General features: G+C 39.0%; 2 protein-coding genes across 4 annotated transcripts in view; one reads left to right on the forward strand and one right to left on the reverse strand.

The window, feature by feature from the left end:
- Nucleotides 1–321: 321 nt before the first annotated feature.
- Nucleotides 322–3,545, forward strand: FREY1 (Frey regulator of sperm-oocyte fusion 1). The gene is made up of 3 exons (XM_034417433.3): nucleotides 322–470; nucleotides 2,004–2,077; nucleotides 3,206–3,545. Exons 1-3 carry the CDS (start codon nucleotides 409–411, stop codon nucleotides 3,340–3,342), a joined length of 273 nt encoding a protein of 90 aa, XP_034273324.1. The 5' UTR covers nucleotides 322–408; the 3' UTR covers nucleotides 3,343–3,545.
- A 1,065-nt stretch (nucleotides 3,546–4,610) lies between these two features.
- Nucleotides 4,611–12,377, reverse strand: part of MAPK8IP1 (mitogen-activated protein kinase 8 interacting protein 1) — a 58,816-nt gene continuing 51,049 nt past the window's right edge. For all 3 annotated transcript variants that reach the window (XM_087876747.1, XM_087876753.1, XM_034417432.3), the window contains 3 exons: nucleotides 11,684–11,754; nucleotides 6,886–6,984; nucleotides 4,611–5,872 (listed from right to left, as the gene is read on the reverse strand). In XM_087876747.1, coding sequence (XP_087732873.1) covers nucleotides 5,800–5,872; nucleotides 6,886–6,984; nucleotides 11,684–11,754 — 243 coding nt within the window. In that variant the 3' untranslated portion in view covers nucleotides 4,611–5,799. The remainder of the gene's footprint in view (nucleotides 5,873–6,885; nucleotides 6,985–11,683; nucleotides 11,755–12,377) is intronic.

Consider the following 12,377-nt stretch of genomic DNA (forward strand, 5'->3'; position numbering starts at 1 on the left):
GTAGGGCAGTTGGTCAGCCATTCCCTTTGAAGATTCACTTTCGATTCTTTGGAAGACACCTCCTGCATCTTCCCTCCCTTCGCCCCCATAACTAATCCCTCCCCCGTTTCTTATGGCAGCTGAAGCAGGCAAAGCTGAGGCTGACATTATGGCAGATGGAACGAAGTATCTTTCTCTAAAATTGACTTCAATCACAGAGCTGAAGCAGTATTGGGGTTTTTTTGGGGGGGGGGGAACGTATGCCTGCTTGTTGTTCTTAAAGTGACCTTTATTCACTGCCCAGTACATGGAACTCAGCATTGCCCTGCATTCTATACCTTTGTGATAATGCTGTAGCCTTTGAATGCTGCCTTCGGTTCTGCCAAGGAGGGAAAGATATATCAAGCTGGACTTGGCTTTGTAGGCCAGATGGGATTTTTGATCATGTTACTCCTGATGCAGAAATTACTGCCTGTGCCAGGTCTTCAAAGGTAACAGTTTATAGCTTCACGCCTCAGTACTGATCCTATGTACTGGATACATTCATAGTTACGATGGGAAAGGAGCATTGACGGGCCACCTGGCTTGAAAAATCATGTAGTGCTATCTTCCCCATCTATACAGAGATTTAGGAATATTTTACTCTTTAGCATTGACAAACGAACTTTGCAAGTTCAGCATATGTTATGTTTAAGCTCAGTTTCAGGAAAAAACTGAGGGACAAATTCAAATATTGATTAATTATTTAATTGAAATTAACCACTGTTTTATCAGAAAAGATTTAAAAGTACCTGATATTTGACTGGTGTGAGTAAGGCATGAGATGCCTGTTAAGTTTTAGTGGAGGATTTTTTGTGGAGATTTTTGGTATTTTTTTCCCCACTGGACACCCCGAGATAAGACTTTACTTCAGAAAACTTCAATTATATGATGTCACTGTGTAATTGCGTATCTCGAGAGAGGTGAGAGATAGTGACAACCACAGATAATATAAAATGCTCGTTACCCAACATGCAGTTTTGTCTTTAATAAATAAATTTTATACAGTTACTACCAGCATATTTTAGGGTAAGACATTTCATCATTTGTTCATTACTCGTGTTTGTTTTTTCTTCCCCACTTTATTTTTATGTTTCATTATATCTGTGACATTGTGAACTTGCACACAAGAACTCTCTCTTCATCACTCTGTAGTGCGTAGAAAATGGCGCTTCGTAATTATTTTTTTTACTAACAAGTAATATTTGGACTGATACAATCACGAGTATGAAATCTGAAGGAAACATATTTTCCTAGAACAATTTAGACCATGGACTATATATTTTTTCTTTTTGGACTGTTAAAAGAGAGATTGCAATAGAAAAGAAAAAGATACAATGACCTGCATAAATATTCTTAGAGACTAAATTCATATTTTAAAAAATAGAAATAATTTCATTTGCGAGGATTATCCATAAAAATTAAGGATTATTAAAACAAATTAATTCCACCCATTAAACATGCAGGCTTGTTTCAGTCACATTCAGGCACAATAAAAGTGTGTTCCAATGGGAACCTGTAACAAATAAACACTTAAATTGAAAGAGCGCCAGTATGATCTCACAGCAGAGGACATCAAGATCTGCAAGTCCTGATTTAAGAAGTGATGTGCATGGAAGCTTGCAACCATGCACACCTCTGACGGGAGGAATTCCTTGGAGGATTTGCTCCTTCAGAGTATATCCAATACCAATATAAAGAGAATTAAGGTTGAAATATGTAAATTAAGTTTATTGATGATCCATTAATTGGATTTTACAGCATTTTTGTTTATGGATTCAAGAAATGTCACGTGGTTATGGAGGATTTATGATAGCTACTGTTAAAAGAGCAATTTAGGATTTAATCGCTTGGTTATCTGCCCATGAGATTTGTCAAAAGAAATGAGGAAATTGGCCTGTATCGATTTGTTTTTTTTAAAACAAAACATCAGTGCTTTAAGCAGTAATCATAGGCCTTCCTGATCTTGTGCTCTCCTATGGCAGATTCAGAAGCTCTGTTCCAGAAGACTTCATCGCGCCCTTGGAGCTCCAGCAGAAACAGTTTGGCTTAGTGGATGGTATGCACATAATTAAGTCTAGTTCCTATTTCTTGGCATAAGGCATGACTGGGTAAAGGCACATTGCTACATTTCTTCCACATTAAGCAGGGGGCCACATTCACGCAACTTGTTTTGCTGTGCCCCTCCCTCTCCTATCCTGGAACCTCAGGAGATCATGCTATTGATGATCCCACAACACGCCCATGCTCCACATTAGGGACAGGTCTGTGTTATGCTACTGTCCATGCAGCTTTAACCAGCATTTCCCAATGTTAGCAACTTGTAACATAACAGTACAAGAGTTGGAAGGGACCTTGGAGGTCATCTAGTCCAACCCCCTGCTCACACAGGAGACCTATACTAGGAATTCAAACCGCTGAACTGCCAACCTTTCTGATTGACAAGCTCAGCTTCTTAGTCACTGAGCCACCTAGCCAGGCTTTAAGACGTGTGGGCTTCCATTTCCATGTTGGCTGTTGGAATTCTGGGAATTGAAGTCCATACCTCTTAGTTTCTGAGATAAAACACTGGCTTAAATACATATGAAAATGTGACCTCCAATTGGCATGTAGAACACTGATTAAGCACTGCACTACAATTTTTGTCTCCCCCCACCTTTTGTCTTTGAACCTGGGATTCAACCAGCCAACTATTTAACCTATCTATCTCAAGTGGCAACAAAGATGGATTTTGGGTACCATCTAGTAGTTACCCAGATACGTGCAGCCAAGATACAGACACGTCTAAGAGCAGTTTGAGAGTTTGAGTTCAATACCCTATGAACATAACATGAAGTAAGGAAGCAGGGAGACAGGATTTGCCTGGGAAAAGAATTTCTTGTCAGGAAGGCTACAGACATGCAAGATCAAGATCCTTCCAATTACATTTTCCAATGTGTGCATTAATGGACTTGTTACTTGCAAAGCTTTGCACTCTCCAGTCAGTTGGTTCCAGGCCAACCAATCAATTACAAAAAGTAGTAGCCATGGAAGTTAGTCTCTCCCTTGCAGCCAAAAGAGGATTGAAATGGGGTCTACACTTGTGTGACTAGTGCCTGATTGTAGGCCCTCTGGGGATATATAACCACCATAATAATCTTTCCCATTCCTACTACCTGTAGTATTTCACAAGGTTGTGTTTTCACAGATTATGGCCTTAAACCACGCCATCCCAAGTTCCAGATACGGAAACAACGTAAGGAGTCAGAAACACTGCACAGAACACATAAAAGCAAAAGGGATGAACCCAATTTTGAAGAGTATTATTACGATGACCTCCTTTGAAAGCGACAAGAGAAGATGCTGTTTTGCATAGCCTTGCCTGATAAAATAGCCAAATGCATATAGCAATAATCCCCATCCTGTTACTTAACACTATCTAGAAACTCTCCATGCAGCTCTGTATTTTCTTTTGGTTATTGGCTGGAGAGAAGATTTCAATGCCAGCGTTGTGGCTGTGTAGTGAAAAATAAATGTCTAATACAGTTTTCACTGCCATGACTATTTTTACCTCTCCATCAAAACTTCTCCAGTGATTCTGAATTTGGTTTCCACCTCACATTAGAATTCCAATTTATATAAACTAATATTATGAACAGATTTTATAGTTTACAATTTCAACAATAATAATCTAGCTCTCAAAAGCCTGTCTTTGTAGTGCCATTCATTTATGTAATATTTAGTAAAAGCGTAGATTCAAACCCCTATAAAGGCATTTTAGAGCATGCCTATTTAGTAGGTAATTACATATTTGGCTGAAATAACGCCTGGCATTAGAAACAGGCATTGTTGTAAAGTTGATTCAGGTTCCTAAGTTCCAATATCTCAAAATCCTTTATTTTTATCCCATCTTTTATTATTTTTGTAAATAACTCAAGGGGGCAATGATACCTAATATTTTCTCCTATTTTCCTCACAACCTTGTGAGATGGGTTGAGTTGAGAGTGATTGGTCTGGTTTTCATGCCTAAGCGGGTCTAGAACTTTCAGTCTCCTGGTTTCTGGTGCCTTAAACACTAGACCAAACCAGCTGCTCTTTAAGAGAATGTGAGGATGCAACTATTAAAGCAGATTTCTAGGGAGTATGAAATGGCAGAACATAATGGCAACCTCCAACACACAAAAAACAGGGCCCTCCACATTATACTGTACATAACAATAAAAAATACAGAGACAGCTTGGCTCACGCGGGGCTACTATGTAAGTGGAGTAGTACTATGTACTACTCCACTTCTCCTAGTGGAGATGCAAGATATGAATCTTGAAAAATAAATGCAGGAAAAAAAGAAACGCAAAAAGAAAGTTGCTTCATTATGCCCCTGAATGGCCATTCCATACAAGCCAAACAGGACTCTAATATAATACGATTCTGCACTGTTTACAATGTACAATTCTGAAAATCGCAGGCATGTAAGACTTCTTAATTTTATGTAAACTCGGGTGGGCGGGTACATTACAATACTATCTTTTGGAACATCTACGTTGGCTCCTGCAATTTGATCCTAAGGGCTTCAAACAGTTGTTAAAAGACCTCATAACACAAAAGCAACACGGTTCCTTTGAAACATCAATGTTTAATCATTGTTGTCATCAGAGCAGATCCAGCAGAAGCACAGAGCCCTCTGCCTGGAAAGCTCGGGCTCGTAGGCAGGGGAGGAAGGCAAAGGCACACCTTTCTGCAGTTCTTGGCTCCTTGTTACCCATGCTAGTCCCCTAGCTTTTGCCTCTCCCACAAGACCTCACTACTGTTTCCTGATTCAGCATTGTGCTTAATGGCTGGAGCATCTCCCAGCCCCCTAATATGGATGAATCAGATGCACGGCTCTCCACAGTATCCAGATTACTCCCATCCCTTTGAGTTTAGGATCTGCAGATAGATGAAGGAAAAGGGATAGCACAACCAAGAGTTGCAACAGAGTCTTTTCTATATCAGATAGAAATACAGTGGTTCTTTCTCATTTTCACCTTCAGCCTCCCATATCCTGGCACCCACAAAATAACATTGGGGCTATAATTCCAGACTTCTCAAGCTATCCTCCCTTTCAAAGTCCAAGTGCCAAAGTGTGTCCGATACAATAGTCCTGGATTACTTTTATAGATATGGGAGGTCAAATACAAAGTGGATTTCTGTTTACTGGGACTTGTCAGATATCTTTTGCTTAGCTTCCATACCCGTTCCCATCCAAGATTTTGGTTTATTATTTCCGTATCTTTTATCTAACGATCCAATTTTCTTGGTGGAAGTCCAGCACTTCTGTCCTATTAAACAGCAAATGTTAAATGTGGAACATGTGGCAAACTAGAGCAGTCTCCACCACATAGCAGGAACCCACAAAAGTGTGGAGGAGTTTCTTTGCCCAGGCACCAAACCAGCCCCCTCCTATGTGTGGGATATATGTGGGATATTCAACCCTGCCTGTTCTTGGGCCAGTGCTTTCCTTGCTCATCCAGATGTGTGGGGGCAGCAACTGCTTTCACTGGTGGCATTTTTCTTTGAATAAAGAAAAAAGAGAATGCATTTCTTTAAAAATAGTAATCCCCATGTTTTGCCACCCATCCCACCCATTCTCAACTCCCCAAACCCCCTGCCCAAGGAAAGGAGGTGTACTGAAAGAGGAGGGGCTCTGCATATGGAGGGAAACCGCTCCCATGCCTCTTCCTCCTTCAGACTTGAAGCAGCTTTGTCCATGCACAATGGGGAAATGGCCCTTGTCTATACAGGAAGAGGGGGCTGGGCCTGCCCCTACTCTAGATAGATATCCTCTGTGGGGCACGTATATTCCACGCATTCCTTGTAGAACTGATGGAAAGCCTTCCTGCAAAAGAATGAGAGAGAAAAAGGTGTGTTGAAGAGAAGCTTAGATGTGTGTCATAGTGTATAGGCACAACACGATTCAAGAACCAAGATGCTTCACACACCCATTCTTTTTAAAGTTTTTCATTATTTAGTCCTGTAATTTCAAGCACTTTAGGAAAAAGAATCAGATTTCCCTAAAATAGTCTTTTGTAACCGGCCAAAGAATGATACAAACACAGCACATCCCAGAATTGTAAAGATCTGGCAGAATAACTTGCTTACTGCACATATTATGTGCCAACTATACAGGAAAGGACAGTAAGTTATGCAAGAACTTGTGCCAAATAACTGGGAACCAAGTACCATAAATCTGTAGTAACTCTTGTTTTTTAACAAACAGCATTTCAGAAATGGGCTTTTCAAAGATCTAGTAGCTCTGACCTCATGCACATATATTAACATTCATGCAAATAGAACATTTAGATACAGATATGTATAAATTGGCCTCAGAAAAATGCATCAGCCTTAATGAATTATTCTCTTTCCACACTGTGCTGGGCCTGAGCATCTTTTAGAAAATGCTGCATATTGAAAAACAGGAGTAGCTCCATGAGCCATTAAAGCATCTTAAATGGTGAAGAATTCAAACACTAGATTGCTTTTTTAAAGAACATCTTGACTCAATACTCTTTTAAGATTTTCCAGGAAACAGATTACATTTCTGTGAACTCACTAACTTCAGTGAAGATGGTTTCCAGTCAAACTTTGCATCTCCCTGAAACAAGTCCTCATGCCATACTAATGGGATTCTAAGCAAACTGAAGACAGAATTAGAATTCTCAATAAACTATGTTTACCCTTTCCTGGGCACTGAAAAATGGCTAATCCCTGACCCCAGCAAGTATGCTATGATCACTGCTGCAACCAGAGCTGCATACTACATCCATTATCTGAGGCTAATGCTCCTTTCCCTTAGATCAAATAAAATCCCTAGAAAAATGAGAATCCAGGACATAGCAGCCAACAACTCACCCTACAGACTCTGCAAGTGGCTTGGTGGATTCCTCTGAGACAAAGACATGGCACGCAAATCTGTGGTCAGCTGGGTGCTTGGTAATGAACCCAAAATATCTGATGGAGAAAATAAAATTTGTTAGCTGCCTCAAGAGCAACATTTGTTGAAAAAACAAGATATAGATTATATTAATAGAGATGAGATGAGATAGATAGATAGATGATAGATGATAGATAGATAGATAGATAGATAGATAGATAGATAGATAGACAGATAGATAGATAGATAGATAGATAGATAGATAGATAGATAGATAAAGATATGGATGGAGATGGATTCAGTAATAAATACATAGATAAATCCATACCAATACCTCAATTGTTTGCAATGTCTTTTATATATTTCTTAATTCAGTTTGTATTTAGAAAATGAGAACTATGTACTGTATTCCTAATGTGTATATCCAATAGATTATCTTAAAGCATTAGGTCGGGCCCAATTTAGATCCACTTACCAAAGTAGAGCTCAAAGCAGTTAACATTTTAACAAATTAAAACAAAATCCAGCCTAGGACAGCAAAGAAAGTAAAGAAACTAGCAAGATTTCTTGAAATAATGCAATAAAGCTAAACTGCTTTTAAATTGTAGAGGTTCCAAAAAAGATGAAACTGCAAAAGAGAGAAACAGTGCCACAATAAAGAGTAAAAAAGACTCTTGGACCTCGTATTGAAATCAATATGAAAAGATGGAAAATATTTTTACCCGTATCTCTTCTGAAGCCTACGAGGTTTGGTGGGCCAAATATCCCAATAAATATGTTTAGGACTGCAGCCTAGAGCTTGATTTAGAGTTGCCCACAACTGCACATAATCACTGTGGTATACCTATGTGGCGGAAGGGTTGAGGGTAGATAAGTGTAGGTTGCAGATGGCTGCAGATGGGGCCGACACATATACCTCCCAAATCCCAACTGCGCTGTGCTTAAAGTTAGTTGATCTGACTTCCTGTTCTGTGCTTTGCTCTTTGAGCACTCCCTAGTCAGAATGTTAACATTCGTAGATGTATAAATGCAACACCTATGCAACTGTCTCTGAATGACAGGGACGTACTTCACTGTCGTGCGATGACGGAGAATTCTAATTCAGGCTTTACTCATAATTCAATAATCCTCACTCTTTTTTTCCCCTAACAAATCTAAATTCTTATTTATCCATTAGTTTTTGTTTATTCTATTGCTTAAGAACCTTTAAGAATGAAGTCTTCTCAAAGTTATTTCTAATATAAAACTAAAATGTATTATCAATTTATCAATAGTTTTAAAATGCGGTAGTTAAAATAAATTTTAGTCATTTAATAGGAGCAAATACTATGAAACCTTTTCATTTAAAAGCCATAGAGAACAAAATATTTTGAAAATCTTTCTGCATATTGTAAAATTCCAATTAAGAATTTTAAATAATATTTCAAATATAGGCAATTCTCGTTATCCGTGATAGTTAGATTTTGCAAAATTGCTATGAATTCTAAAGTAGCAATTGCTGAAACCTTAATTAGGAATGTAGATGTCAAGCAGTTCAAATGTTTTGCTGCTCTGCATGTCCATGAATAAATGTGAAAGTTGGCAATGTTGATTTTGCAGTTCCAAATACATTTTTGCAAATAAGTGAATTCACATATACTAAATTTGCAAATAATGAGAATTGCCTGTAGATCCGGCTAAATTCCCTCCGGGACAGGAATTATTTATATTAGGAGCTCTCTATCTCCAAAGCTTGTTAACCTGACCTACCTTAAAGCCAGGTGAGAAATTTCAAATCAATTTCAAATCTTCATTGTCAGTGCGCAACATATGTACAATGAGATTGGTTGAGCTCCCTCAGTGCACCCCCCCAACACAGTGAAGACAGAAAATCCCTAACCCAATAAATCATATTAACAAAACACCTAGTCCTATTGCACCAGTGTGAACATGTTACACATTGCGCCAGCCCTGCAGTCCATCATACTATGTAGTTATAATGTTATTTCTCATTCAGGAGTCTGACAGCCCACGGATAAAAACTGTTCTTCAGCCTGTTTGTGCGGCTGGCTATACTTCTATATCTCCTTTCCGATGGTAGGAGGCAGGGGTGGGTTCTAAATATTTTTACTATTGGTTCTGTGGGCGTGGCTTATTTTGTGGGTGTGGCTTGGAGGTCATGTGACTAGGTGGGCGTGGCTAGCTGGTCAGAGTCATTTCTGGAAGGTCCTCGCACTTACGACCAGTCCTCACACTTACGACCCAACTCATTTGTTTGCTTTTAACACTGATCAGCTGTAGGACGGCCCTTTGAAGCTCAGCGGCAAGAGTTTTAACAGTTTTTTTCCCTCTAGTCATCAGCTGGGACTCAGGAGGCAGAAATAGATTGGGGATGGGAACAAATAAAAGGTAAGAATAACGTGGGGGGTGGGGGTGGGAGGGCCGGGGGGGAGAACCGGTTTGGTGACGTCATATCGTCACCGCTACTGGCTCGGCCAAACCAGACCAAACCGGGAGGAACCCACCACTGGTAGGAGGGTAAAGAAGTGATGACCATCTTTCAACATGAGCAAGTTCTTCCAAATACTCTGTATTCTCACCATTTATTACTTGAAGTAAATACTAGCGATTGCAACAACAATGCCAGCAAGCAATTTAGCTGGTACAAAAATGGTATACTATGATATGCTTATATTTAAACAGCATGGGACACTAGGGACAGCATGGTCAGAAACAGTCTATGGTGATGGGTGTGGAGCACCTCTGCATTTCTGTCAGTTGGGCAACTTGAAATGTGATTATTGTTTTTTCCAACAGTAGACAAGCCTCAGCGGGGTGGGGGTGGGGGGAACAGTCTAAAAGTTTTAATAATCTACCAATTGCTTTCTTAATTTATCCAATATTCAAAATGTAAGAATACCACCACTTGACAGCCTCATTTCTGAGGCAGAATTAGGCTCGTGCATTAGGACAGCACAATGTATGCTAGCAAATGTTTCTCCTGATTCAACGAGAGAAGCATTTCAACACAGCCATGTGGAGCAGTCCTAGATCTGCTTTTCCAAGAAAAGTGAAAAATCTACCAAAATCGGTAGAACACTTCTAATTCCATAGTCGGCGACAAATCCAAACTTCCATCTCCTCTAGATTATGCCTCAGTTTCTTCAGTTTCATGATTTCATCCCAGTCTGCCCATTAACCGATTGAAGATTCTCTGGGACTAGCAGATGAAAAGATTAGCAGAGCACCATGCTCTTTGCAGGCTAATGACCCTGCAATTGAAATGTCTTCTTCCAGCAGTTTCTTATTGATGTTAAATGTGATTAAGGAGATGGCTCCTTTTGGTAACACACAGGCTGAAGTGTGGGACACAAACCCTCAAGTTCAACTTTCTAAAATAAGCAAAATTGAAATCACTCTAATATTTTGGATTCTAAATACAGTTCAGCCATTTAAAGATATGCAATGATCAATATCTTGAAAATTAATCATCTATTTAGAAAAAAATCTACTCAATAGCATATGTTGGATGGGAAATATCAAAATCTTCTGTATAAGAGCTATAAATTGATTGTGTGGGGTTGCAATCCAATCCCTGTCCCTTTTGTGTGTCAATAGGACAGGCATATGCAAAAGGGTAGGGTTTCTAGTAGGACAGAACTCCCAACATCTTGTATATTTTGGTACCCCTCCCCCCATTCCTACAGATGACTATGTATTCATTGCATGTAGATCATCCCATCCATCTACTGTATGCCTTCAAGGTTGTTTCTATCAAACATGAAACCACATTGGAATGGATTTAAATAATTACATACATCCAAAACAATCCATCCTTGCATTTTGAAGGCCTCAAAGAGCTAACTCTTCCTACAGTTAGTGGGGTAGAATGAGATTGAAGCCAGGCAAGATGGTATGCTGATGTTGGGAGAGTGTTGCCCTATAGCACCATGAGGGTTTTTTTGTGATTATTTAGGAGGTGTATTTGTGCTGCCTTTATTGTTTTGTGAGTCACTCAGCATTTTGGTTACAATATGAGCAGCTAATGGGTCTTTTAAAGGAACAAGCAAACAAAAAGTACCTGAATTTAAGAAGTCACGTTCTGTTTTGAATTTTGCTCATAATAGAGGAGACATATTTAACATAGACTAGAGTTTTGGCTTTGCTTTTCCATGAATAGTCTAATCACTGCTTGATTATAGGTAACAGGCACCATGCTTTCCTTCAAAAAAGTATAAACCAATGGTAAAGAAATATTTTTTGTAAGAAAAGCTGTTGACCCATGCAATGGTTCAGTTGGAGTCCAGATCTGATTGAGAGAAATCAGAGCTAATAGAGATAGCATTTCAGAACTACATAGCAATTTCTCCATGTTCACTCCACTTGTTTTCTATATGTGTGCATATTTACCCATTCAGTAACGGAAGCTATTATCAATACACAACTCAGAGAACAAGACTGGACTCACAGCTGGATAATGAATACCACAGAACAAACATAGGTAACTTGTTCCGAATAAGGAGGATCAGTAATTTCAGTGTATGGAACATAATATCTATTCCACCTACAGTATTTAAAATTAGATTTCACATAGCTTAAGTTATAAGCTATGGGTAATAATTTCTTATGCAACCAATTAACACTTCAGAAAAGCCTCAAATCCCTAAGATTATCTCATATTTGGAGTTGTGGGTACATAAATAATAAGTGGAGTTTCTAAAGCAAAAATCAGTAGAATCCTTAGCTCTAATGCCAAGCATGACAAGGAAGCTAGACTACATTTTGGGACTGACTTACTTGTTGTTCTTTGGGTGGTATCCACAAAATGAAATATTCTTCAACTGGAAAAAGTGGCTACATTTATTCCCCTGCAGAAGGTAAAAAAATAATTAGTAATCCAAGTTATCAAATATGTGATAGCCATTTCTTAAACAAAAGAGCAAGTTAAATTTAAGGATGTTGCTTAGAAAAAACGAATGGTTGCTGTACAACTATTTGCAATTGTTTGCTTTGCACGAAAGTTTACTAACCATGAAAGAGAAAGCTGCATCCCAAACTTTCCTACTCTCACTAAAAGCTCACTAAAAGCTTCTGACATGGGAATTTGAAAAGGAAATTCGAGGCTTAGGTGACAGGAAGGCAGCAATAGCAAGAGAATAATGGGATAATTCCAAGTGCTGTTTATACAGGAGCCTAGCCATGCATTCTATGGTAATTCATCTGAAAGAGTTTGTAGGCCATTAATGTGAGCAAGTTTATCTATAAAGCTAGACCAGAAATCAAGTGACTGTGATTTCTAGTCCTCCCTAGGCAGGGAAGCTGGTTGGATGACTTTGGATCAAGCTACTTCACATGGTAATTGCTATAAGAAAAATAGCAGTAGGGAACAATATGTGGCACTAATAAATGAGAATATTTGTAGCTCAGGGTTGATATGAGGGTCCTTGGTGCTCTCTGAGCTTGCTTGTTTTCTTGCAGACATTCCATTACC

The sequence above is a fragment of the Pantherophis guttatus genome, chromosome 1 (assembly GCF_059756535.1).
Source record: "Pantherophis guttatus breed Tessera chromosome 1, ASM5975653v1, whole genome shotgun sequence".
Lineage (NCBI taxonomy): Eukaryota > Metazoa > Chordata > Lepidosauria > Squamata > Colubridae > Pantherophis > Pantherophis guttatus.